General features: G+C 45.8%; 1 protein-coding gene across 1 annotated transcript; it reads right to left on the reverse strand.

The window, feature by feature from the left end:
• Positions 1-7549: 7549 nt before the first annotated feature.
• LOC141167016 (RING finger protein 11-like) lies at positions 7550-24100 on the reverse strand. The gene is made up of 3 exons (XM_073654303.1): positions 23878-24100; positions 12400-12569; positions 7550-11456 (listed from the first exon to the last, which is right to left on the reverse strand). The coding sequence occupies exons 1-3, from the start codon at positions 23974-23976 to the stop codon at positions 11285-11287; spliced, it is 441 nt and encodes a 146-aa protein (XP_073510404.1). The 5' UTR covers positions 23977-24100; the 3' UTR covers positions 7550-11284.
• Between the last annotated feature and the right edge of the window lie 621 nt (positions 24101-24721).

The raw sequence follows: 24721 nt of genomic DNA on the forward strand, positions 1-24721 counted from the left end.
TACATCCCCCTGATAAAGTCTGGAGTGGTCATGACACGCTGCTAAACTGGTATGGCCTGTACCACTGTCTGGCACAGATTATACAGGGTCGGGATCTGTTTGGCCTGGCCATGATTATACAAGGTCGGTATTTATGGTGTGGCACAGATTATACAGGGTTGTTATTATTTTATATAGCGCCATTGATTCCATGGTGCTGTACATGAGAAGGGGTTACATACCAAATACAGATATCACTTACAGTAACAAACTAACAATGATAGACTGATACAGAGGGAAGAGGACCCTGCCCTTGTGGGCTTACAGTCTACAGGAACAGGGAAGGAGACAGTAGGTTGAGGGGTTGCAGTAGCTCCGGTGTTGAGGTGGCAGCAGGCAAGGTCATGGCAGGCTGTAAGATTGTTTGAAGAGATGGGTTTTCATGCTCCGTCTGAAGGATCCGGATGTGGCGGATAATCGGATGTGTTGAGGCATGGGAAATCTTAGAGGCGATTGGGCAAGGAATGAATAAGTGTGGTGGAGAGAAGGAGGTCTTGGGAGGACCGGAAGTTACGTGAGGGAATATATCGGGAGATTAGTTCAGAGATGTACGGAGGAGAGAGGTTATGGATAGCTTTGTAGGTCAGTGTTAGTAGTTTGAACTGGATACGTTGGGCAATTGGGAGCTAGTAAAGGGATTTGCAAAGGGGCTTAGCAGAGGAGTAGCGAGGCGAGAGATGAACAAGTCGCACAGCAGAGTTAAGGATGGACTGGAGGGGTGCGAGAGTGCTAGTAGGTAGGCCACAGAGGAGGGTGTTGCAGTGGTCGAGGGCGGGAGATGAGGAGGGCATGCACAAGCAGTTTAGTAGATTGAGGGTTGAGGAAAGGATGTATTCTGAGCTGGAGGCCACAGGAGGTGGCGAGAGCTTGGATGTGGGGTTTGAAGGACAGAGCAGAGTCAAGGGTTACTCCGAGGCAGCGAATTGTCGGTACAGGGGAAAGAGTGATGTTGTTGTGATAGAAAGATGAGATGGGGGAAAGATAATGAGTTCAGTTTTGTCCACATTGATCTTGAGGTAGTGGGAGGAGGAGAAGGAGGATATGGCTGCTAGACATGCTGGGATTCTGGACAGCAGAGAGGTGACATCTGGGCCAGAGAGGTAGATCTGGGTGTCATCAGCGTACAGATAATACTGGAAGCCGTGGGACTTTATCAGCTGTCCCAGGCCAAGGGTATAGATTGAGAAGAGTAGGGGTCCTAGGACAGAGCCTTGAGGGACTCCAATAGAGAGGGGGCGGGGTGGGGAGGTAGTGTGGGAGTGGGAGACGCTAAATGTGTGGTTGGAAAGGTACGAGGAGATCCAAGATAGGGCAAAGTCCTTGACGCCAAAGGAGGAGAAGATCTGTAGTAGGAGGCAATGGTCAACTGTATCGAAAGCAGAGGACAGGTCAAGAAAGAGTACAGAGAATCGTCTTAGTTTTGGCTGTAAGTAAGTCATTGGTGATTTTGGTAAGGGCAGTTTCGGTGGAATGGTGGGGGCAGAAGCCGGATTGTCGGTTGTCGAAGAGGGAGTTAGATGAGAAGTGTGAGGTAAGTTCAGTGTGAACGTGTTCCTTAAGGAGTTTACAGGCAAATGGGAGCTGTGATATGGGGCGATAGCTGGACAAGGCGGTTGGGTCGAGGGATGGCTTTTTGAGGATGGGCATGATTGTGGCGAGTTTGAAGGCAGAGGGGAAGGTACCAGAAGATGGTGATAGGTTGGTATCTGTATGGCCTGGCCATGATTATACAAGGTCGGTATTTATGGTGTGGTATATTATACAGGGTTGATATCTGTGGTCGCCACTACGACTGGACCAGGTGGGCTCGGACGCACATCCAGTTGAAGTATATTGCGGCATATAGACCCATTGGGTACGTGCCAACAATACACCCTGCCGGCCAATCAGTCCCTTCTACTGGGTGAAATGTGCTCTTGTCCACAATCCCTTACTAACAATGGCCGTTTCCTTGTGTCAGTATGTCCAGCTGTTATGGGGTTTGGCTTCACATGAGTTAATATCTCTGATTTTTAGTTACTTTTATAATGTCTGGTTTTCTTGGATATACAAAGGATGGTGATGGACCAGAAGGTGCAGAAAAGAGACTTCCACTTCTTCGTCACCATAATCTTTGGAGAGTCCATAGCCACCAGTGCCGATCATACTCACAGGTAACATAACCACTGTCATTGCTGAATTATAAAATACTTGTTTTTATTTCTTTCACTCAATGGAATGAAGTGTGGTATTGCCGAGTCCCGTTGATGGGTTCTGATTCCAGAAATCAATGTTTTGACAAATTCTCCTTCTTAGTCTTGGTTTGTACAGTATATGAAGTGGATGTTAGGAATAGTTTTCTCACTCCAGTTTAAAAGTTGCACGGGTGTGAAGATTTGGTGTGAATACGGCCTCTGGAGGATAGCCCGAGCTGCAAGGCTTTTCACGGGGCCACCTAAAGCGCCTTTCAGCTTCCACTCCAAAATCCTCCTTGTGCTGGTAGACATTTATAAAGTTTCTCCTGTTTTTATACTGCACCGAAGAGCCATCCGAGAAGTAGTAAGCCTTGTTCAAACTTGGTAGGATGTCAGTTTTTATCACTGAAATCAAACTTTTTGGCACAAATGAACATCTATTGAATAATGAAGTAAGCACTCCGATATCAGAACTGCACTTTTATGTATTATTTCTGACTGTAAAGCAGAGCCGGCTTCTTACTGATCAGCGAAGCCGACAACAGCCCGGACGCTGCGCTCGTCGCACAGGGCGCTGGGGGAGACATTGCAAAAGGGAGACTAGCCCCTCATGACTCTTCATTTCAGAGCAGCAAACAAAGCTAGGGGAGTGTTGGGATGTCCCAACCCCCTCCCTTCGATGATGATTGAGGCGGAAAGGTGAGTGACAGCAGTTTCTGCCAGCAGATGACTATTCGTTTTGAGTATCCCATCATGCACTGAAGATTCTCAATCAAATCGTCATAGGAAGGGGGTAATATATACAGTACCTGAAGTTGCAGGACAGAGTGAATAGTAGGGAATTTTACCATGACTTAATTTCTGTTTCATTAGTTTTTAAAGATTTATTAATTTTTTATTTTGAAATTTACTTTTGGGTTTCGGACTATCAGCTGGTCGCAAAAACTTTCTACAAAGTCTTTTGCACTTTTAGAAACAGTGTCAGAAGTCCATCTGTCACCTGATACCCACTGTCTATAAATTATACAATCTACCATAGCCTGTTGGAAATTATTTTGTATTTTTTCTTGGACGGCCATTACTGGAGGACGTTCTTTTGCAGATATTTAGGTAACAGTTTGAACTCTTTTACTGGACACATTGTTTCAGACACATACCTTGTAATCACCAAGGCTGGACTCCCCAATCTGAATATCTTCCAGCTTACCTCCTTCAGCTTAGTGTCCTGAAGTGCTGAACATACACATACTGAGTATGGACCACTACCCCCAGCTGGGACGCAATTCTTAGGTCGCAGCACGACCACTAGCCGGGACGCAATTCTTAGGTCGCAGCACGACCACCAGCAGGGGACGCAATTCTTAGGTCGCAGCACGACCACTAGCCGGGACGCAATTCTTAGGTCGCAGCACGACCACCAGCTGGGGCCGCAATTCTTAGGTCGCAGCACGACCACCAGCTGGGGACGCAATTCTTAGGTCGCAGCACGACCACCAGCCGGGCCGCAATTCTTAGGTCGCAGGTCAGCACATTTTGGCAAAAGTTGAATTAAAAAAAAAAATTCATAGGTCTCTTTCAAATTGGGAAGAACCAGCCTCTTATGGACACAAGTTTTCTTAATGCTCACTTTCATAGACACAGTCTTTCTTGCCAGGTATAATTCTGCTCACTGCTTCACTTTTGTAAATACCTTTCGCTGTACGCACTATAACTTTACCTAATGATTTGCCTGGTTTACGATCAATCAGGACAAGTCATGAAACCTTTTTTAATTTGGAAAACAGACCTGCACTTTTAGACCACAGGCTCAGCAGATCTGAATTCAAGATTTTCAAATTGACGCTGTTTATATACTTATTTTTTGAAGTATGATCCCTTTGAGATCCCAACTTGAATTTTGGTACAGATGTGGCTAGGAGCATAGGAGGCACTTGAATTTTTTGAAAACTTTATAATCATAGTTTTTTGACTATGCTCTTCAAAATTTTGCATTAGAGTCCGCATAGGTAAAATATTAGTTATTCTTGTAACATAACGGGTGAAAGAATGTACAGTTCTCAGTGTAATAATGTTTTTTTTTTTCTATATTGGTTATGAGGAAAAATGTGAAGGCATGCAGCATAGAAATTCACATTTTTTCAAAACTTTGAAAATTAATAAATAGATTTTTTTTTTTCTTCACATTTTGCATCCTCTAACACACTATTACCAGAGAACAAAATGTAAAAATATAGAGGTAAAATTCATTGGCTCACTTGACATGGAATGACCCGGATGACCATGGGGGTACATTATACTTTTATGAAGGACTGTGGGGTGTAGTATACTATATGGATGACTAGGGGGAGTGCATTATACTACAGTGGGGAAATAAGATTTTGATACGCTGCCGAGTTTGCAAGTTTTCCCACCTACAAAGAATGGAGAGGTCTGTAATTTTTATTGTAGGTCAGTTCACCTGTGAGCGACAGAATCTAAAAATAAAAACCAGAAAATCCCATTGTATGATTTTTCTATAATTAAATTGCATTTTATTGCATGAAATAAGTATTTGATCACCTACCAACCAGCAAGAATTCTGCCTCTCACAGACCTGTTAGTTTTCTTTTGTTTTTTTATTTTTAAGAAGCCCTCCTACTCTGCATTCATTACCTGTATAAAAGGCACCTGGCCACAGACTGTCACACACCAACCTCTCCAACATGGCCAAGACCAAAAAGCTGTCTAAGGACACCAGGGACAAAATTGTAGACCTGCACAAGGCTGGGATGGGCTACAGGACAATAGACAAGCAACTTGGGGAGAAGGTAACAACTGTTGGCACAATTATTAGAAACACAAGATGACTGACGATCTTCCTGGGTCTGGGGCTCCCTGCAAGATCTCGCTACATGGGGTAAGGATGATTTTGAGAAAGGTCAGGAATCAGCCCAGAACTACACGGAAGGACCTGGTCAATGGCCTGAGGAAAGCTGGGACCACAATCTCATACATTATTGTTAGTAACACACTGCACCGTCATGGATTAAAATCCTGCAGGGCACGCAAGGTCCCACTGTTCACACAAGCACATGTCCAGGCCCGTTTGACCATAACCATCTGGATGATCCAGAGGAGGCTTGGGAGAAGGTCATGTGGTCAGATGAGACCAAAATAGAACTTTTTGGCAACAGCTGCACTGCGATTTTTGGAGGGAGAAGAAGGAAGACTACAACCCCATTCCAACTGTGTAGCATGGTGAGGGAAACATTGTACTTTGGGGGAGCTTTTCTGCAAAGGGGACAGGATAACTGCACCGTATTGAAGGGAGGGTGGATGGGGTCATGTATCGTGAGATTTTCAACAACAAACTCCTTCCCTCAGTAAGTGTATTGAAGATGGGTCGTGTCTGAAGGCCCCGTCACACATAACGAGATCGCTAGCGAGATCGCTGATGAGTCACGGTTTGGTGACGCAATAGCGATCTCGCTAGCGATCTCGTTATGTCTGACAGGTAGCAACGATCAGGCCCCTGCTGTGAGATCGCTGATCGTTACAAAGCTTCCTGGACCATTCCTGGGTCGTTGCGCTCCCGCTGGGCAGTGTGCATCGCTGTATTTGACACCTTGTCAACGACCTCGCCAGCGATTCAGAACTGAGACATGTAGAGGTGCATAAATTGGACTTTTCTGCGTTCATCGTCCCCGATTGGTGGTCGCTACTGCGTCCTTGTTTTTTCAGATCCCACCAGCGTTCTCCGGCTGTGACTCCACTTTGAACAAATCAGACATCTTTAGCGAAGTAGGTATTGTTTGGGGTCTCAAATGAGTTTCCATTTTTAATTCATTTATAGGACATCTACCAATTATCTGCTATCATTGCTCTTCAGGGAGGGAGGGCTTGGCTTCTATCTGTATATATATGCTTTTGCATGGGCAGATATTTTAGGGGTCTCGTGCACACACACCCACACAGCACGTTTTCTGACACGCTGTCGTGGCCAACCGCTTCAGAGTTTTTCATACGCCAATTAACATGAAGCTTAAATCAATAGACTCTGTTCTTTTGGCCTGTTGCACGCTTCAAAACTTTCTTCGTCGACGTGATGCAATTACGTACTGTCCACCTGGCTTTGTGGACTCTGTGGACCGAGCCAATGGGGAAGTGGAGCTCGGTGAATAGCGTGCAAACTATCCTGCAATTGCAGGCCTTCAACCAGTGGGACATGGCAGAAACACCCATGATGCGAAGACCTGCTTTAACGGTCCTGGTGCCCCGTCACACATAACGAGATCGCTATTGAAGCCAAAGCCCTCCCTCCCTGAAGAGCAATGATAGCAGATAATTGGTAGATGTCCTATAAATGAATTAAAAATGGAAACTCATTTGAGACCCCAAACAATACCTACTTCGCTAAAGATGTCTGATTTGTTCAAAGTGGAGTCACAGCCGGAGAACGCTGGTGGGATCTGAAAAAACAAGGACGCAGTAGCGACCACCAATCGGGGACGATGAACGCAGAAAAGTCCAATTTATGCACCTCTACGTGTCTCAGTTCTGAATCGCTAGCGAAGTCGTTGACAAGGTGTCAAATACAGCGATGCACACTGCCCAGCGGGAGCGCAACGACCCAGGAATGGTCCAGGAAGCTTTGTAACGATCAGCGATCTCACAGTAGGGGCCTGATCGTTGCTACCTGTCAGACATAACGAGATCGCTAGCGAGATCGCTATTGCGTCACCAAAACGTGACTCATCAGCGATCTCGTTATGTGTGACGGGGCCTTGAGTCTTCCAGCATGATAATGACCTGAAACAAGCAGTCAGGGTAACTAAGGAGTGGCTCCGTAAGAAGCATTTCAAGGTCCTGGAGTGGCCTAGCCAGTCTCCAGACCCCAGGAAGCAGCAGATGATTCATAGGCCGGATGAATAGGGGCAGCTATGCTTTACTACAAAATGGGGTGATGTTTCAGAAATATTTTGGGAGAGCAGTCATCAGGGAGAGTTTTTGCCTGGCTTGATTTGCAGGTCTCTCCCTGTCTTTATGACCCCTGGACTTCAGTCTATATAGAAGTTAGGGCAGAAGATACTATACGTAATAGTGACCATACTGTATCATGGATATATAGGAGCAAATGGTGGCTTGTTGCAGGCACATGGACACCCGTGTGTAGCGATAGTCAAAACACCTGCACTGTCAGCCTCCACCACCGCCGTGGGTTTGGTGGTGCGCCTGCCCTTGCATCAGACATACTGGCAGTAAGGGGATAGCAAGCTCGGACCGTCAGCCACTCAATACGAGAGACTTGTATGCGAGTCCAAATCCACACTAATGAAAGAACGACAGTACTCGCTCACCATAGTGAAATGCGTTGGTTTATTGGATGTGACCTGGCTACACAGACGGAGTAGCAGTGACCAGGCGGATAGTCTGAACAAACATTTATTGAAAAAAAAAAAAAAAGCCCCATCTGTGCCACCCCTATCCAAACTTGTGTGTATTACTGTGCACCACCGCTCTTCTTTTAAATAAACTTTATTTACACAGACCTTTCTGCACAAAGGAACACATCCACCTGAGATCATCGGTTACATTCATCTACGTGGGCTGTTTTTCATGTATGGGGGCAGTCACAGAAATTGCTGCAAAAACTCCAGTTTGTGACCGAAAGAAGAAGAAAAAAAAATGTAGCTTAGACGGGTATTACTTGACCAGGAGCCGACAAAGCTCATGATGCATCTTCATACAACCGCCTCAGCCATAAGACACCTATAGATTAATACCTCTCCAATATAGGAATTCAATACTCTAAAACTAATGATATATATAGGTAAAGTGAGTGTGTTGACCATTATTCCTCTCTTGGTTGAAAAACAGCACAGGAAACAGTGCTGACACCAGAGGCAGGGTGCAAGCCGTTATATTACATCGAAATATAGTAATTAACAATAGGTTCAGAGAGTAATTGACAATCCCTTTAAGAACATAGAGATCAGCCTGTATATACCCATCTTTTACATCATATACAGACATTGCCTATGGCTGATGAAGAGCGGGGGAGGACTCAGTATACAGAGGAGCTCCTGAACAAAGCCCACCCAGGAGGTTCCAATAATGAGCGAATACAGTTGTGCTCAAAAGTTTACATACCCCAGCAGAATTTTTCCTTTCTTGGCCTTGTTTCAGAGAATATGAATGGTAACAAAAACTTTTTCTCCACGCATGGTTATTGATTGGGTGAAGCCATTTATTGTCAAACTACTGTGTTTACTCTTAATGATAACCAAAAACATCCAAATGACCCTGATCAAAAGTTCACATACCCCAGTTCTTAATGCCGTGTATTGCCCCCTCTAACATCAATGACAGCTTGAAGTCATTTGTGGTAGTTGTGGATGAGGTTCTTTATATTCTCAGATGGTAAAGCTGCCCATTCTTCTTGGCAAAAAGCCTCCAGTTCCTGTAAATTCAGGGCTGTCTGCGCGCTTGAGATGTCCCCAGAGTGGCTCAATGATATTGAGGTCAGGAGACTGAGATGGCCACTCTAGAACCTTCACTTTGTTCTGCTGTCATTGTCATGTTGGAACGTCCAAGTACGTCCCATGCGCAGCTTCCGGTCTGATGGGTGCAAATTTGCCTCCAGTATTTGCTGATAACGTGCTGCATTCATCTTTCCTTCAACTCTTACCAAGTTTCCCCAAAACATCAGCGATCCACCTCCGTGCTTTACTGTAGGAATGGTGTTCCTTTCATCATAGGCCTTGTTGACCTCTCTCCAAATGTAACGTTTATGGTTGTGGCCAAAAAGTTCAATTTTGGTCTCATCACTCCAAATGACCTTGTTCCAGAAGTTTTGAGGCTTGTCTCTGTGCTGTTTGGCGTATTGTAGGCGAGATACTTTGTGGCATTTGCGCAGTAATGGCTTTCTTCTGGCGACTCGACCATGCAGCCCATTTTTCTTCAAGTGCCTCCTTATTGTTCATCTTGAAACAGCCACACCGCTAGTTTTCAGAGAGTCCTGAATTTCAGCTGATAATATATGTGGGTTTTTCTTTGTATCCTGAACAATTTTCCTGGCAGTTGTGGCCAAAATTGTTGTTGGTCTATCTGACCATGGTTTGGTTTTTACAGAGCCCCTGTTTTTCCATTTGTTAATCACAGTTTGAACGCTGCTGACTGGCATTATCAATTCCTTGGATATTTTTTTGTCTCCCTTTCCTGTGTTATACAGTTCAACTACCTTTTCCTGTAGATCCGTTGACAATTCTTTTGCTTTCCCCATGACTCACAATCCAGAAACGTCAGTGGCTGGATGAAAGAGTTGGTCTGGATCCCAGAAACTCACTCAGCTTTTATGCACACACACTGATTACAAGCAAACAGGTCACAGGTGAGGATGTTACCTTTAGTAGCCATTCAAACCCATTTGTGTCAAATTCTGTGCATGTTATCAGGCCAAAATCACCAGGGTATGTGAACTTTTGATCAGGGTCATTTGGATGTTTTTGGTTGTCATTAAGATTTAAAAGGAGAAAACACAGTAGTTTGACAATAAATGGCTTCACCCAACCAATAACCATGAGTGGAGAAAAAGGTTTTTGTTATCATTCATATTCTCTGAAACAAGGCCAAGAAAGGAAAAATTTTGCCCGAGTATGTAAACTTTTGAGGACAACTGTATGTGGGGACAATTAGCTGCAAGACCCCTTCACTGCAAAATCTTTAACATTGATCCTTTGTTAAACAGGTTTAAAATCCAACCTCAAGTACAGGTTTCCCCCCCAATCCTCGAGACACTTTGTAAATGCAAGATGTCACTGATCCGGAGTTACCTCCTGTATTATACTCCAGAGCTGCACTCACTATTCTGCTGGTGGAGTCACAGTACAGGATCAGTAATGTAATGTATGTACACAGTGACTGCACCAGCAGAATAGTGAGTGCAGCTCTGGAGTATAATACAGGATGTAACTCAGGATCAGTATAGGATCAGTAATGTAATGTATGTACACAGTGACTGCACCAGCAGAATAGTGAGTGCAGCTCTGGAGTATAATACAGGAAGTAACTCAGGATCAGTAATGTAATGTATGTACACAGTGACTGCACCAGCAGAATAGTGAGTGCAGCTCTGGGGTATAATACAGGATGTAACTCGGGATCAGTAATGTAATGTATGTACACAGTGACTGCACCAGCAGAATAGTGAGTGCAGCTCTGGAGTATAATACAGGATGTAACTCAGGATCAGTAATGTAATGCATGTACACAGTGACTGCACCAGCAGAATAGTGAGTGCAGCTCTGGAGTATAATACAGGATGTAACTCAGGATCAGTAATGTAATGTATGTACACAGTGACGGCACCAGCAGAATAGTGAGTGCAGCTCTGGAGTATAATACAGGATGTAACTCAGGATCAGTAATGTAATGTATGTACACAGTGACTGCACCAGCAGAATAGTGAGTGCAGCTCTGGAGTATAATAAAGGAGGTACCTCAGGATCAGTCTTATATTATAATGTAATTACAGAAACACATGTAAGTCTCAGCAGTACATTGATACTATTGAATACTCTTGGGGGGTAAAGTATTTAAAAGGGGCTTACTTGGCGCCAGGCCCCCTTATAAATGTCTACATCTCCAGCCCGCACTCCCCCTGCAGGCGCACACTGACACAAGCTATTTGGTATCATGTAAACCACAATTTCCCTCTGCGGTTGGCAGAAGATTTGATCACTGGAGATGCAGCCGTTTCCTCCATCGCTGTGAGATGAAGCGTCTCCTGTAATGCGACGGCCGATGAGAAACTAGATACAGGGCATCTCCTCAGCTGGGGTCTATACAGACAGGTCCCTTTAAGAAGGGGGCTGGTTCCTCTGCTCAGTCCTTGCAGGTTCCAGTCATATGTAACACAGTCCATGTCACACATGCGGGAAGCTCCGACCTCCATGATCCTAGCTCCAACAAGCAGCTGGTCAGTCACCGCACGACTCAAGAAGAAGCCAAGTCACACCAGATGGACTTTATTATTGCCAGAGCGCCAAGCGTCACCAACCACCATGATATCACCGACCTGTGACACCATCTGTTCAGCTTGTCTCATAGGAGGAGAGGAGAGCAGCGTCCACCGGCTCCATGCACGACGGACACGTGAACGATCGCATCAGCCAGTTATCTATACACTCCATGTGGTAGACGTGCATACAGGGCAGGAAGCGGACCGGATCCCCACCAACAAAGTCCAGCATACAGATCACACACCTGCAGAGACAACAGCGCCGACCTGGTGACGACTCACATGTACTGCACCTATGCAACCGCCACATCCTAATTCCTGCCCTGCTGGATTATAGTAGTTATATTCTTGTACATAGGGGGCAGTATTATAGTAGTTATATTCTTGTACATAGGGGGCAGTATTATAGTAGTTATATTCTTGTATATAGGGGGCAGTATTATAGTAGTTATATTCTTGTATATAGGAGCAGTATTATAGTAGTTATATTCTTGTACATAGGGAGCAGTATTATAGTAGTTATATTCTTGTACATAGGGAGCAGTATTATAGTAGTTATATTCTTGTATATAGGGGCAGTATTATAGTAGTTATATTCTTGTACATAGGGGCAGTATTATAGTAGTTATATTCTTGTACATAGGGGGCAGTATTATAGTAGTTATATTCTTGTACATAGGGGGCGGTATTATAGTAGTTATATTCTTGTACATAGGGGGCGGTATTATAGTAGTTATATTCTTGTACATAGGAGCAGTATTATAGTAGTTATATTCTTGTACATAGGAGCAGTATTATAGTAGTTATATTTTTGTACATAGGGGCAGTATTATAGTAGTTATATTCTTGTACATAGGGAGCAGTATTATAGTAGCTATATTCTTGTACATAGGAGCAGCATTATAGTAGTTATATTTTTGTACATAGGGGCAGTATTATAGTAGTTATATTCTTGTACATAGGGCCAGTATTATAGTAGTTATATTCTTGTACATAGGAGCAGTATTATAGTAGTTATATTTTTGTACATAGGGGCAGTATTATAGTAGTTATATTCTTGTACATAGGAGCAGTATTATAGCAGTTATATTCTTGTACATAGGGGCAGTATTATAGTAGCTATATTCTTGTACATAGGAGCAGCATTATATATCACATTGTCATGAGTTTTGGAGTAACATCACTCACTCTTTTGGTTTCTTCTCGGATGACTCGGAGCCGGGGTCATATCTGCCTTTAGGTAAGTGCTGTATAAGGCCGATTCTTTGAGCAATCCACACCTGTTCTTCTTCGGTCAGCTGAGTGGCGAGGCGGGTCTGGCTGGGTGTGGGATGATAGACAGGGACCGGCTCTCGCTCCTACATAGAAAGTAAAAAACATAAAAGTTAACAACCCAAAACTTAAACAGTATTACATCTGAGAACTGCTGAGTGAATGCGCGGGGGGCCTGGAAACTGGGACTATTATGTAAGACACTTGGACCAGTCAAGATGACTTTTACCTGAAATCTCCACTACAAACGTAAAGATCCAATACATGGGAAGGTTACTGTGTGGCCATATAAATGTATATGTGTATATATGTGTATATATATATATATATATATATATATATATATATATATATATATATATATATATATATATATATATATACATACATACATTGCCCACACATGCGCAGCTCACAAGTTACCAAAGGTCTTTGGGGGCCATAGGAATCTCTAAAAGCTTAGGGGGCCCAATGCATAGAGCCCCTACCCATCACATGCCAGTTAAAGCACTGATGTGGCAGGGGGGGCCTTGAAGCCCCCTTTACCTCCTTCCCACGTACATCACATATCTGTTATACATCCGTTGTTAGACTAACAGCAGCGATCGGAGTTACCTCCAGTAACTGCTGTTTAAATGCGTTGTTGATTGGCTATTTTCTGCGTACACTGTGCATAGGCAGAAAGCAGCCAATCAGTGGCGTGGGCGGGGTTATACAGGGCTCAGCATTTAGAGCACTGCTAGAGCTGCAGCAGAGAAATCAGGTTTTTTTTTTAATGAAAACTACAACAAGCAGCCCAATAAGTGACATCACTGGAATCAGGGTCTCTGCCCCTACATCATACTGCTCTTAAATGGAGTAACAAAAACTTGTGGACAGAATTCCTTTAAATGCTGCTCTCAATGATTGGCACAGTAGCCGGGAGTGTATTGAAAGTCCCCATCTTATTATATTGTAGTTTGTCTAAGCAGTCGGATGATTGCAGTTTTATACCGCCAGGGGACTGAAAAGGAATATATTTTATATATATATATATATATATATATATATATATTTTTATTCTAAAGGGGTTGTCCTATGAACAGAAGTGCTGCTTGTTCTGACCCCGTAGAAGGAGGGAGGATAAGTGGCAGCGCTAACAGGGGACCCTCCATTCTTACCTACCTGGTATCTACCTTAACAGAGGGTCTATGAGCTTCCCTCAATAAATCCCACCAGCGCAGTACGAGAGATTAATAACCGGACATTATCAGCGCATATGTCCGTCTCCGGAGCTCGATTTACTGCACTGCTGTGATTTAGGCTGGGACTGCACAGTAGTGTTGAGCCACCCCCGTAGTGTTCGAGTTCGGTTCGGTTCGTCGAACACCCGTGTGTTCATCGAACTGTTCGTCGAACACCTTCGAACACCGTTAAAACCAATGGCAGGCAAACAAAAACACATAGAAACACATAGAAAACACCTTCAAAGGTGTCCAAAAGCTGACAAACTGCTCAGAAGACATAACTAACACATGGAAAAGTGACAAGTACATATAGTCATGCGAAAAGAAAAGAGGTGGAGGAGTAAAAGGAGGGGGAGACACAGATATAGGCATGTCATGCCCTTCTAAAATCCAAAAAGTGAGAAGCCGACACGTTCAGTCCGCTCCTGCCCGTGCCACCTCCGTGTCGCCGGGTGTGTGCCAGAGCCGCGGTGAACCCTGACGGCCAGCCCCCCTCTCCCAATACTGGTGCCTGTCCGCTGGTGGGTCGAGCGAGCCCCCCTGTGGTGGAGGCAGCTCTAAGCTTTTTAATTTAAATTGTCTCTCTAATTTGAATGAATACACTTTAAATCCATTTACAAGGATCTATTGGAGGGCAAGTCTCATGCCAGCAGCCGCGTAATTCCAGCTCCAGTAGCGTCCACTAAAGCTGCTGCAGTTAAAAAGCTTTTATAAGGATCGAGCTCGGCTGTCCACCGCAAGGCATCCTACTGCCAGTCCCAGCCCCTATGCCTTGGGGTGCCTCCTGATGCTCTTCACTGAGTATCCCGTGGTCCCGAAGCATTTCCTTTGAAAAAATGAAGTGTCCAAACTACAGGTGGTGTAGCTTGCTTAACAGCCGGGATAATCCGCTGACTAGCAGACCCTGCTACTAGGCACAAAGTATTTCCTGGGCTAGATGCAGTTAAAAATTTGTAATTAGATACTCTCGTTGGAAGCTGAGAAAGCATTCCATAGAGTCTCCTGGCACGCCATATATGATTCTCTTAAAAAGCTTGGGGTAGGGGTCTAGGGGACCCTTTTATAGCCAAAATCACGGCCCTGTATCGCAATGCGTCACCTAGGCTGAAGATAAATGGAACTGTAGCACCCTGAGGGCTCTGTTGCTACAGAGGTATTGCACCTTACCCAGAGGTGTGATATCTCACTCTCAGGTAAGGATGTAGTGTGGATCAGGACCCGACACCTGCATGCATTACACCACATTGCCGTGGGGCAGGGCGACCAATATGCCCCTGAAATGGGCACGACAGTCCCTGTCCCTGGCTGGAGTGGGGGGAGGGAACACTGAGGAAGGGGAACCCTGTAGTGCAGGAGCAGGGAGGAAGCAGTTCCTGGGTGCATTGAGAAGGGAGTATAAAAGGTGGGCACCATCTTAGTTCAGTGCAGAGAAGTCTGAGCAGAAGTGGCAGGGAGCAGGGGCTCTGCATGAGCTCTGCTCCAGAGGCGGGCCTAGTAACAGAGGCCCAGGCCTGCAAGAGGGAGAAGGAAGGAAGAGGAGCGGAGAAGGCTCCAGGAACGAGGAATGAAGGGATCCCAGGGGTGCGGACGGGCGAGTCGCCACCGCACGCCCGAATCCACCTGCGTGGAGGGGTCAGGCCAAAGGGGGAGACCGGTCCCCGAAACTAGTGGAGGCAGGAAACGACCCTCAGCTAGAAACAGGAGGCTGTGACATTTTATGTGGTGCAGCCCCTCGCTACACCCGCTAGGAAGGCACCACATAGGGTCAGGGAAACTGGCGCCAAGTTTACCAAGAGGAGGCCCGAGGCAGCCGGACAGAAGTGTTGGTAAGAAAGGCCAGACAAAGGACACACAAAGGGGGTCCTGTGAAGCGCTCCAAAGTTATCTGGGAGTTGTCTGAGCCCCTCACCTGGTGAGCACAGTACGACGTGGGCAGCCGTTACCTGCAGACGTGGTCTGGATAATAAGAACTGTGAGTAAAGGCCCTGGACTGCATCACTGACTCCGTGTCGTTACTGCTGCTGCCCTGCACCATCACCCCCATCCTCCGCATACACTGCCCTGAGGCTATACTCCTCCCGTGGGGAGTTATGCTACGCTCTGCTGCACCCACAACACCAGCCTCAGCGGTCTGCACTGGAGCGGCGGTTCACTCTGACCGCAATCCACGGGTGGCGTAGTCGGACATTTAAACATCAAAACCACATAAATAGTTCCGCCACTGGTTTGACCGCCCTGAGCCACGGAACCGGGTTGCCGCCACGGAGACTACAACCACCAGCATCCACCAAAAAGGGTCCGGCTCCGGGTGTCCCAAGGCCCAGGGGGCGCGTCAGAACATTTTCATCACCTTTCACAATCACCAATGGGACAAGGCAGTGATGTCCTCTGTCCCCTCTCTTATACATCCTAGTGACGGAGCACCTGCTCTCATCAATTCGCCATAACCCCAATATTAGGTGGATTGAGGTGGGAGGCACCGAGTACAAGTGCTCTCTATTTGCTGATGATGTCCTAGTATATATCACTCAATCACATATATCCATCCCTGCTGTTATGGCTGAAATAGATCACTTTGTTACATGGTCAAATTTTAAAATCAATGCAGCGAAGTCTGAGGCCCTCGATGTCTCCCTCCCCAAATCCATATAGGATTCCATCCAGTCCAACTTTCCCTTTGCCTGGCCCTCACAGGGTATCAAATACTTAGGAATTCCTATTCATAGAGACCTCTCCCATCAATGTTATCTTAATTTTGGGCCCTTTATTGAACAACTCCATACAGACCACGGTTGGCAAGTTAGAACTGTAAGATTCACTACGTGAACCACTGGTGTTTTGTGGAAAAGCACATGTACACCGCGTTCCAAATTATTATACAAAAAGTGTTTAGGAGTGATAAGGGAAGAATTTGTTTGTTTGTCAGTTAAACTCATTGATGGTGATGTGTGTCAGGGCTCTTTATATCACTGTAAGCAATTGCAGACACCTGTGCTAATTAGTTTGGCAGGTGTGTCCAATGAAAGGCAAGACTACTTAAGAAGGCTCTCTCACATTATTAAGCAGCCTACATTTTCTGCCAAAATGGGAAAGAAAAAGGATGTGTCGGCTGCTGAGAAGCAACAAATTGTGGAGTGTTTAGGTCAAGGCATGACTACAATCAACATTGTGCGATGATCAGGATGAAGTGTCTTGGCAATCAAGAAGTATGTAGCTGATTCACAGTACACACGTGTGCGTGCTGATAAGGGCAAATTGAGGACTCTTTCCTACAGGCAATTACGTCAGGTTGAAAGAGCAGCGGCAAAAAAGCCTTGTCATAGCAGCAGGCAAGTTTTTGAAGCTGCTTGTGCCTCCAACGTCCCCCGAACAACAAGATGCAGGGTCCTTCAGAGGTTTGCAGCTGTGCATACGCCATCCTGTCGACCTCCTCTATCCACTTCACACAAGCAGAAACGGCTCCAGTGGGCCAAACATTACATGAAGACTGATTTCAAAACTGTTTTGTTCACGGATGAGTGCCGTGCAGCGCTCGATGGTCCAGATGGATGGAGTGGAGGATGGCTGGTTGATGGACACCCCACGCAAACACGGCTACAGCGCCAACAAGGAGGAGGTGGAGTAATGTTTTGGACTGGAATCATGGGGAGAGAGATTGTCGGCCCCTTTAGGATCCCTGAAGGCGCTAAAGATGAACTCCATAATGTATGTGGATTTTCTCAAACAGCACTTCCTGCCATGGTTCAAGAAGAAGAACCGTGTATTTCACAGCAAGATCATTTTTCTGCATGATAATGCACCATCTCATGCTGCACATAAAACATCTGCATCTCTGGCTGATATGGGCATAAAAGGGGACAAACTTATGGTGTGACCCCCATGCTCCCCTGACCTCTACCCCATTCAGAACCTTTGGAGCATCATTAAAAGGAGTGTCTATGATGGCGGGAGGCAGTTCACATCTAAGCAACAGCTCTGGGAGGGTATTCTGTCCTCATGCAAAACAATTGAAGCAGAAACCATCCAAAACCTGACAAATTCAATGGACGAGAGAGTTCAGAAGCTCCTTTCGAACAAGGGGTCCTATGTGAAAATGTAACATCACCTAGAATAAAGTTTTGAGTTGAAAACTGTTTGATTTCAGTTTCTAATAACCTGCTAATGCTTATAATTTCAAAAATGACCATTTTTTTGGTCTTTATTAAAATGAAAAGGTTGATCGAAAAGTTTGGGGGATCTAAGAGTGTGGCAACCCAGTAGTCATGATTACTTCGAATTCTGACAATATGAGGGTCATGCTGCAGGTAGTGCAGCAAGAAGGCACTTATGTGTCTTGCGCATCTCGGAGCCCCAAAATTATTTTCCGGGCTAGATGCAGCTAAAAATTATTATTAATTTTAAATCTGGTGAAGCTTTAGTATAGATGGCCTAATAGGATCAGTGCTGCACACTGCTACAAAGCCCAAATTATTTTCCAGTCAAGATACAGATAAACATGATTAGTAATTTTAAATCTGGTGGAGCTTATTATAGATGGCCTAATAGAATCAGTGCTGCACACTGCTACAAAGCCCAAATTATTTTCCAGCCAAGATACACATAAACATGATTAGTAATTTGAAAGCTTAAAACGGTTGGTAGGGTGATTTTAAACAATCAAGCTTTTACTCTCCCCAGGATGACACAGGGGTAGAAAAGTCGTTTCGGATCCATGATTTGTTCATCTTTATGAACGTGAGTCTGTCTACATTATCAGTGGAGAGCCGCGTGCGCTTATCTGTCAGCACACCACCAGCAGCGCTGAACACACGTTCGGAGAGAACGCTGGCTGCGGGGCATGACAAGATCTCCAAGGCGTAAGTGGCTAGCTCCGGCCATTTATCCAGATTGGAAGCCCAAAAAGAGCAAAGGTCCAGTGACACAGTCGTGGCTTCAATGTTTACTTGGAGATACTCCTGTACCATCGTCTCTAGGCGTTGACTATGTGTCAGACTTCTTGTCTCCTGTGGCCTTGCAAAGGATGGGCTAAAAAAGTGGTGAAATGATTCCGCAAAATTGATGTTACCAGCAGATACTGTGGTTCTGTTACGGTTTGAGTGCTGAACACTTGACGGTCCCACGGTTGGCAAGTTGGAACTGTGAGATTCACTACGTGCACCACTGGTATTTTGTGGAAAAGCACATGTAAGATTCTGCAACAGTCTCTGCTGATACTCCTGCATGCGTGCATCCCTTTCTATGGCAGGAATAATTTCTGCAAATTTACTTTTGTACCGGGGAACTAACAGTGTGGCAACCCAGTAGTCAGGATTATTTCTAATTCTCACAATTCGAGGGTCATGTTGCAGGTAGTGCAGCAAGAAGGCACTCATGTGTGTTGCGCATCCAGGAGCACCAAGTCCCTGTTGTGTTGGTGGCGAGGTAACAATCATGCTTCCTTCCTCTGTCCTCTCCCCCCAACCTCGCACAACAGAAATGTGATCAAGGTCTCCCTCATCTGATGAGTCTTCCATCAGTTCGTCCTCCACTTCTTCCTGGGCTCCTGCACCTTCCTCACTAGTTTGGCTGCTACCATGCGCCCTAGTAAAACCATCTCCCCCACCCTCACATGCCTGCCGCCTTGGTGCTGCCGACCGTCTGGACCTTGCAGATGTTAGCCCTTCCGCATACAACTCCTCCTCCTCTACTTCCTCCACCTCCTCTTGTGCCAGCACCTGACTCCGAATTCTGTTTAACGTGTGCTCCAGCATGTAAATCACCGGAATAGTCATGCTGATAATGGCATCGTCAGCACTAAACATCTTCGTCGCCATTTCAAAACTGTGCAGAAGGGTGCATAGGTCCCTGATCTGAGACCACTCCTCCAGCGTGATTTGCCCCACCTCTGGATCTCGTTGGCCCAGGCTATACGTCAGAACGTATTGCACCAGGGCTTGTCGGTGCTGCCACAGTCGCTGCAACATGTGCAGAGTTGAATTCCACCGGGTAGGCACATCGCATTTTAGCCGGTGAAGTGGCAGGCCCAACGACTTCTGTAGAGATGTAAGTCGCTGAGCTGCGGGATGCGAACGGCGGAAGTGAGCACACAGCGACCGTGCCCTCTGCAGAAGGCCATCTAGTCTGGGATAGTGGGCTAAAAATTGCTGGACAACCAGGTTCAACACGTGAGCCATACAAGGCACGTGTGTGACATTGCCCCGGCGAAGGGCCGCACCCAGGTTTGCAGCATTGTCGCACACGGCCTTCCCTGGTTTCAGGTCCAGTGGAGACAACCATTCATGAAATTGGTTCTCCAGAGCTGACCACAACTCCTCAGCTGTGTGACTCACATTTCCCAGACATTTCAATGTAAAAACCGCCTGATGACGTTGAGCCCTACTGCCAGCATAGTAAGGAGGTGTGCAGGATCCCTTCTGCGCAGTTAGAAAGCTTGTGGCATGACCAGACAGGCTTTGGGTGCAGGTGGAAGACCGAGAGGAGGTTGAGGAGGCAGAAGCAGTGGAGGAACTTTGACATAAAGAGGATTGACGCACAACTCGTGGGGACGGCAAGACTTGGACAGCAGCCCCTTGTCCTGCTGTCACCATAGTTACCCAGAGCCCAGTCAGCGACATGTAACGCCCCTGTCCATGCCTACTCGTCCAAGTGTCTGTGGTGAAATGCACCCTGTCACACACAGAGTTTCTCAAAGAAGCGGTGATGTTGTGTGCGACATGCTGGTGGAGCGCAGGCACACCTTTCTTTGAGAAGTAGTGCCGACTGGGCATCTGGTACTGGGGCACTGCGACGGACATAAGGTCTCGAAAATCCTCTGTGTCCACCAGGCGGAAAGGCAGCATTTCTGTAGCCAAGAACTTGCAGATGGTGAAATTCAACCTCTTAGCTTTCTCATGGCTAGGAGGAAATGGTCTTTTACTTGTCCACATCTGAGGGACCGAGGGCTGGCTATTGTGCTTAGACGGGGTTGATAAGGGTGTCCCCGGCAAACTGCCGGTCTGTGAGGAAGATGCAGGCGGACATGTTAGGTTGCCTTGATCCAAAGGTGGTGCTATCGATGTCGGACAGCGCTCAACACCAGCTGGTGTTCCCACCTCCAAAGAAAATGATGACCTGCCAATCACGCTGGCTGTTGCGGGTAAAGAGGTGGCAGGTCTGCGCCCCAAAACAGGTGTGACTGCTGTCCCCCCAGTCACAGAGGATGAAGAGGCCGCGGATGCACAAGATATGGCAGACGGTGGTTGGCCCGGCCGGCTAGGCCGCATTGTAGCACACTGAGCTTCCCACTGCAACTTATGCTTCATGTCCATGTGCCGGTTCATGCATGAAGTACTCAAACTATGTATTTTTTGGCCTCTACTTAGCTTTTGCTGACAAATGTTACAGATAACACGAGTTGGGTCATCTTTATCGATCTGAAAAAATGCCCAGGCTATGCAAGGCTTAGCACCCATGCAACCTGAAGAGCCACCACGACTTGTGGTGAGAGGCAGAGTTGTGTTTGAGGATGCAGTTGTTGACGTGCTTCCAGTACTACGTCTCTGTCCAGGAAGGCGCAACCTGACCTCGTCGTCACTAGCATCTTCCTCCACCTCCTCTGCTGACCTCATCTCTTGGCTGACTGTGGGTTGACAGTAAGTGGGATCTCCGACCTCATCATCATCACCCTGTGCATTATCACACCCGTCGTCCTCAGAGCCAACCTGTTCCTGCCCTGACAAAAAACTAAAGTTGTCGCTCCAATCAGGTATTTGAGTCTCATCATCGTCTTCCTCATTGTCTCCACCAACAGGAGTTACAGTTTGGGAATGAGGGTCTACATTATGGTGAAAACCTTCTGCGTCTGGTCCTGGATCCGACTCATAAAGATTCTGGGCATCAGTGCAGATCATTTCCTCGTCTGGATTCACAGAAGCGCTGGAGTCGACCTCTGATTCCCAGGCTATAGTATGAGTAAACAGCTCTGCAGACTCAACCATCTGTTCTACCTCACACTCAGACGGGCAGCTGGAGATTTGGGAGCTGTGAGGAAGCAAGTGCGATTTGGGTGACACCTTTGAGGACTGGAGTATTTGTGATGTTGAAGTTGATGTGGAGGAGAGCCCACTTAAAAGAGCACTTGATATCCGTTGAAGCACCTGCTGTTTTTGTGCCTCATCTGGAATTTGTAGCGATTGGCGTGGCCGTAAGAAAGGGATCTTATCACATTGTCCGCTAAAAGAAGTAGACATTTTAGTTTGGCTGGAAGATGGTCTTTCTTCTGCAGATGTTACTGTTGCTTTAACACCTACCCCACGGACACAACCTTTTTTCCCCTTCCCAACATGCCTATTCCCCTTTCCACTCATTTTGGTGGTTAACTAATTAACAACTCTGGAGTTGTTTGCACAAAAAAACAATGGATGGTAACCGAGCAGAGCTGAGTGGCCAAACTGTGGTATTAGGCCAAAACTATTGGCTGGGTTAGATGCAGAAAAAAATTATATTCAATTTGCAACCTGATGGAGGTCAGTATAGATGGACTAATACAACAAGTCCCACACACAGCTAGAAGCCCAAATATTTTTTCAGAGGTAGATGAAGAAAAAAATATATGCAGTTTGCAACCTGATGGAGGTCAGTATAGATGGACTAATAGAATGATGCTATGCCCAAAAGATTTTACTTCACTAGGTGCAGTAAAAAAATTGGTATTGTATACACAGGTGGTGTAGCTTGCAACACAGATAGGCTACTCCACTGACTAACACACTCTGCAATAGGCCAAAAAGGATTAGCTTTGCTAGATTCAGCCAAATGCTGTGAAAAAAACTTGCACAGCACTGGCACAGACCTGCCTGGCAAAAACTGATAGGAACTGATGTAACCTAGTCCTGAAAAGGACTGCAATTACAATTAGTCTTTACTCCCACAATCTATCTATTTAAGAGCACAGACCTGCCTGATAAAAGTCGTAGGAAATGCTGTAACCTAGTCCTTAAAAGGACTGCAATCTCAACTATTCCCTACTCCCAAGCTATCTGTAGATTTGTGCGAAAATTGGCTTGAAATTAACAAGGTATAGCGCACACAGCAACAGCGGTGCCGTCTAACACGCAGCTGCAGCAGTGAGAAAATGGTGGCGACGCGGAAAATGGCTGGGTCTTGTAGGGCAAGGACATGTGACATACACTGCCAATCACACATGCCCTTGCTTGTGTGAAAAAAAAGCACTTCGCTCCGTGTGTGCGCTGCTGATAGGCTGACAGATTGCACCTCCCCACTGCAAATGCGGGAAAGAGAAAAAAAAAATGGAGATCTTCATTATTCCTGCAGAGATCCATCCCCTGCCCCTCCCCCCACCCCGCTGTACACTCAAACTGCGTATTAACATTAATTTTCATCATTACTGAGAAAAAATCCAGTTATGATTTTGGTGCACGAACAGTTATCGAACATAACCTCGAACAGCCGGATTTTTCTCAAATTGTTCGTGTTCACCGAACGGCTCGAACACCGCCCAAAACAGCTCGAATTTGAGATTGGCGAACAGTTCGAGTAGAACAACGCTCATCTCTAGTGCACAGCAATCCTGGCCGTGACCAAGGTATCACAGTCACAGAACAGCGCTGTCAGTAGGGGACATTCACTCATCCTCCTCCTGCACGTCCCGGCAGCTGTAGCGCCTCCCTATGGGCAGTTATACAGAACACAGGACTAGCAGTTTCTACATTTAAGAAAAACCCAAAACATCCAATTGTGAAAACATTTTTTTTTCCTGCCATCTGTTGCACTTTTGTTCCTGGGAAAACCCCTTTAAATTCCCCTCCCCCAAATAAAAAAAAAATTAAAAATAAATACAAAAAAAGTATCACAATATAAAAGGATTTAACCCATTAAGGTCTTGAACTGCAGAATTTAACTGCCAGGTCATTTTTATCATATAGATAGATAGATAGATAGATAGATAGATAGATAGATAGATAAAAAAACAAACAAACAAACAATGGCAGAAAAAGAAATAAACGAAAGAGCAAAAAAAAATATGAAAAAAGGCTACGACAGGAAAGGGTTAATAATAGAGTAGCCAATATATGAGGAACTAGCAGCAGACATCACACTGACAGATGATTGTGTGCAGCCCCCTGGACTCCTCCATGCATATGATGATGATGATGGAGGGGGCGATCACCTGGTATGGCGGCGGGGGCTCCCCGGGCAGGCTGGCACCGTCTGAATCGTTGAGCAGGGACAGATCATCAGCAGTCTGCGAGGACAGACAGTTCCCCATCCCCCAATCCCGGAGCTCCCCGCGCCCCAAGTCTCCAGCTCCGGGCTGTTTACACTCACGTCCGGCAAGTCTGTGCAATAGCTGAAAGGAAAAAACTACAACTCCCGACACGCTCCTGGGCTGAGCTTATTGTATACGTCATCACCGTGCGCCCGCACTGAGCACGTGATCGGGCTGCTCAGTCACGTGGTGTAAATTCCTCCTAGATTCTCCTACATGGCTGCTTAATTGGTTCATGGCGCTGATTACAGATGGATCTGCGTCGTTATTCCCTGTTTTAGTCGATCTCCAATCTGTGGCAACTCCATCAGTTGTGGGACTACAACTCCCAGCATGCTTCAACAGCCAATGGCCATCAGGGCATGCTGGGAGTTGTAGTTCTCACAGGTGATTTGAGTGCCATTGCATTTTTTTGTCTTATTTCTTTTATTTCTTCTAACTAAGGGGAATAAAACTGATTCTTTGATGCATTTTAGTCCTTTTTTTTCTGGTTTTCATTGTTTTACATTTTGTGCTTTAGTCTTAAATTTGCGGGTTTCTTTGTTTTCAAATCAATTTTTTATGTTTTTGTGTTTTTATTTTTAATGGTTTACATTGTAGCCGAGGTTTGGGGTCTTGAGATGTTTTCGGCTGATTCATCAATTCCATTTTACATATTTTTAGCCCAAATATGTCCCGTTTCCCCTTCCTGGAGTCATTTCATTTGCTCTTGGGGAGTTTTCTGTGCAAATTTTGCTTTCTTTTA

Source organism: Phyllobates terribilis, unplaced genomic scaffold, assembly GCF_046119375.1.
Source record: "Phyllobates terribilis strain yellow unplaced genomic scaffold, ASM4611937v1 Scaffold_11__3_contigs__length_659146591, whole genome shotgun sequence".
NCBI classification, from domain to species: Eukaryota; Metazoa; Chordata; class Amphibia; order Anura; family Dendrobatidae; genus Phyllobates; species Phyllobates terribilis.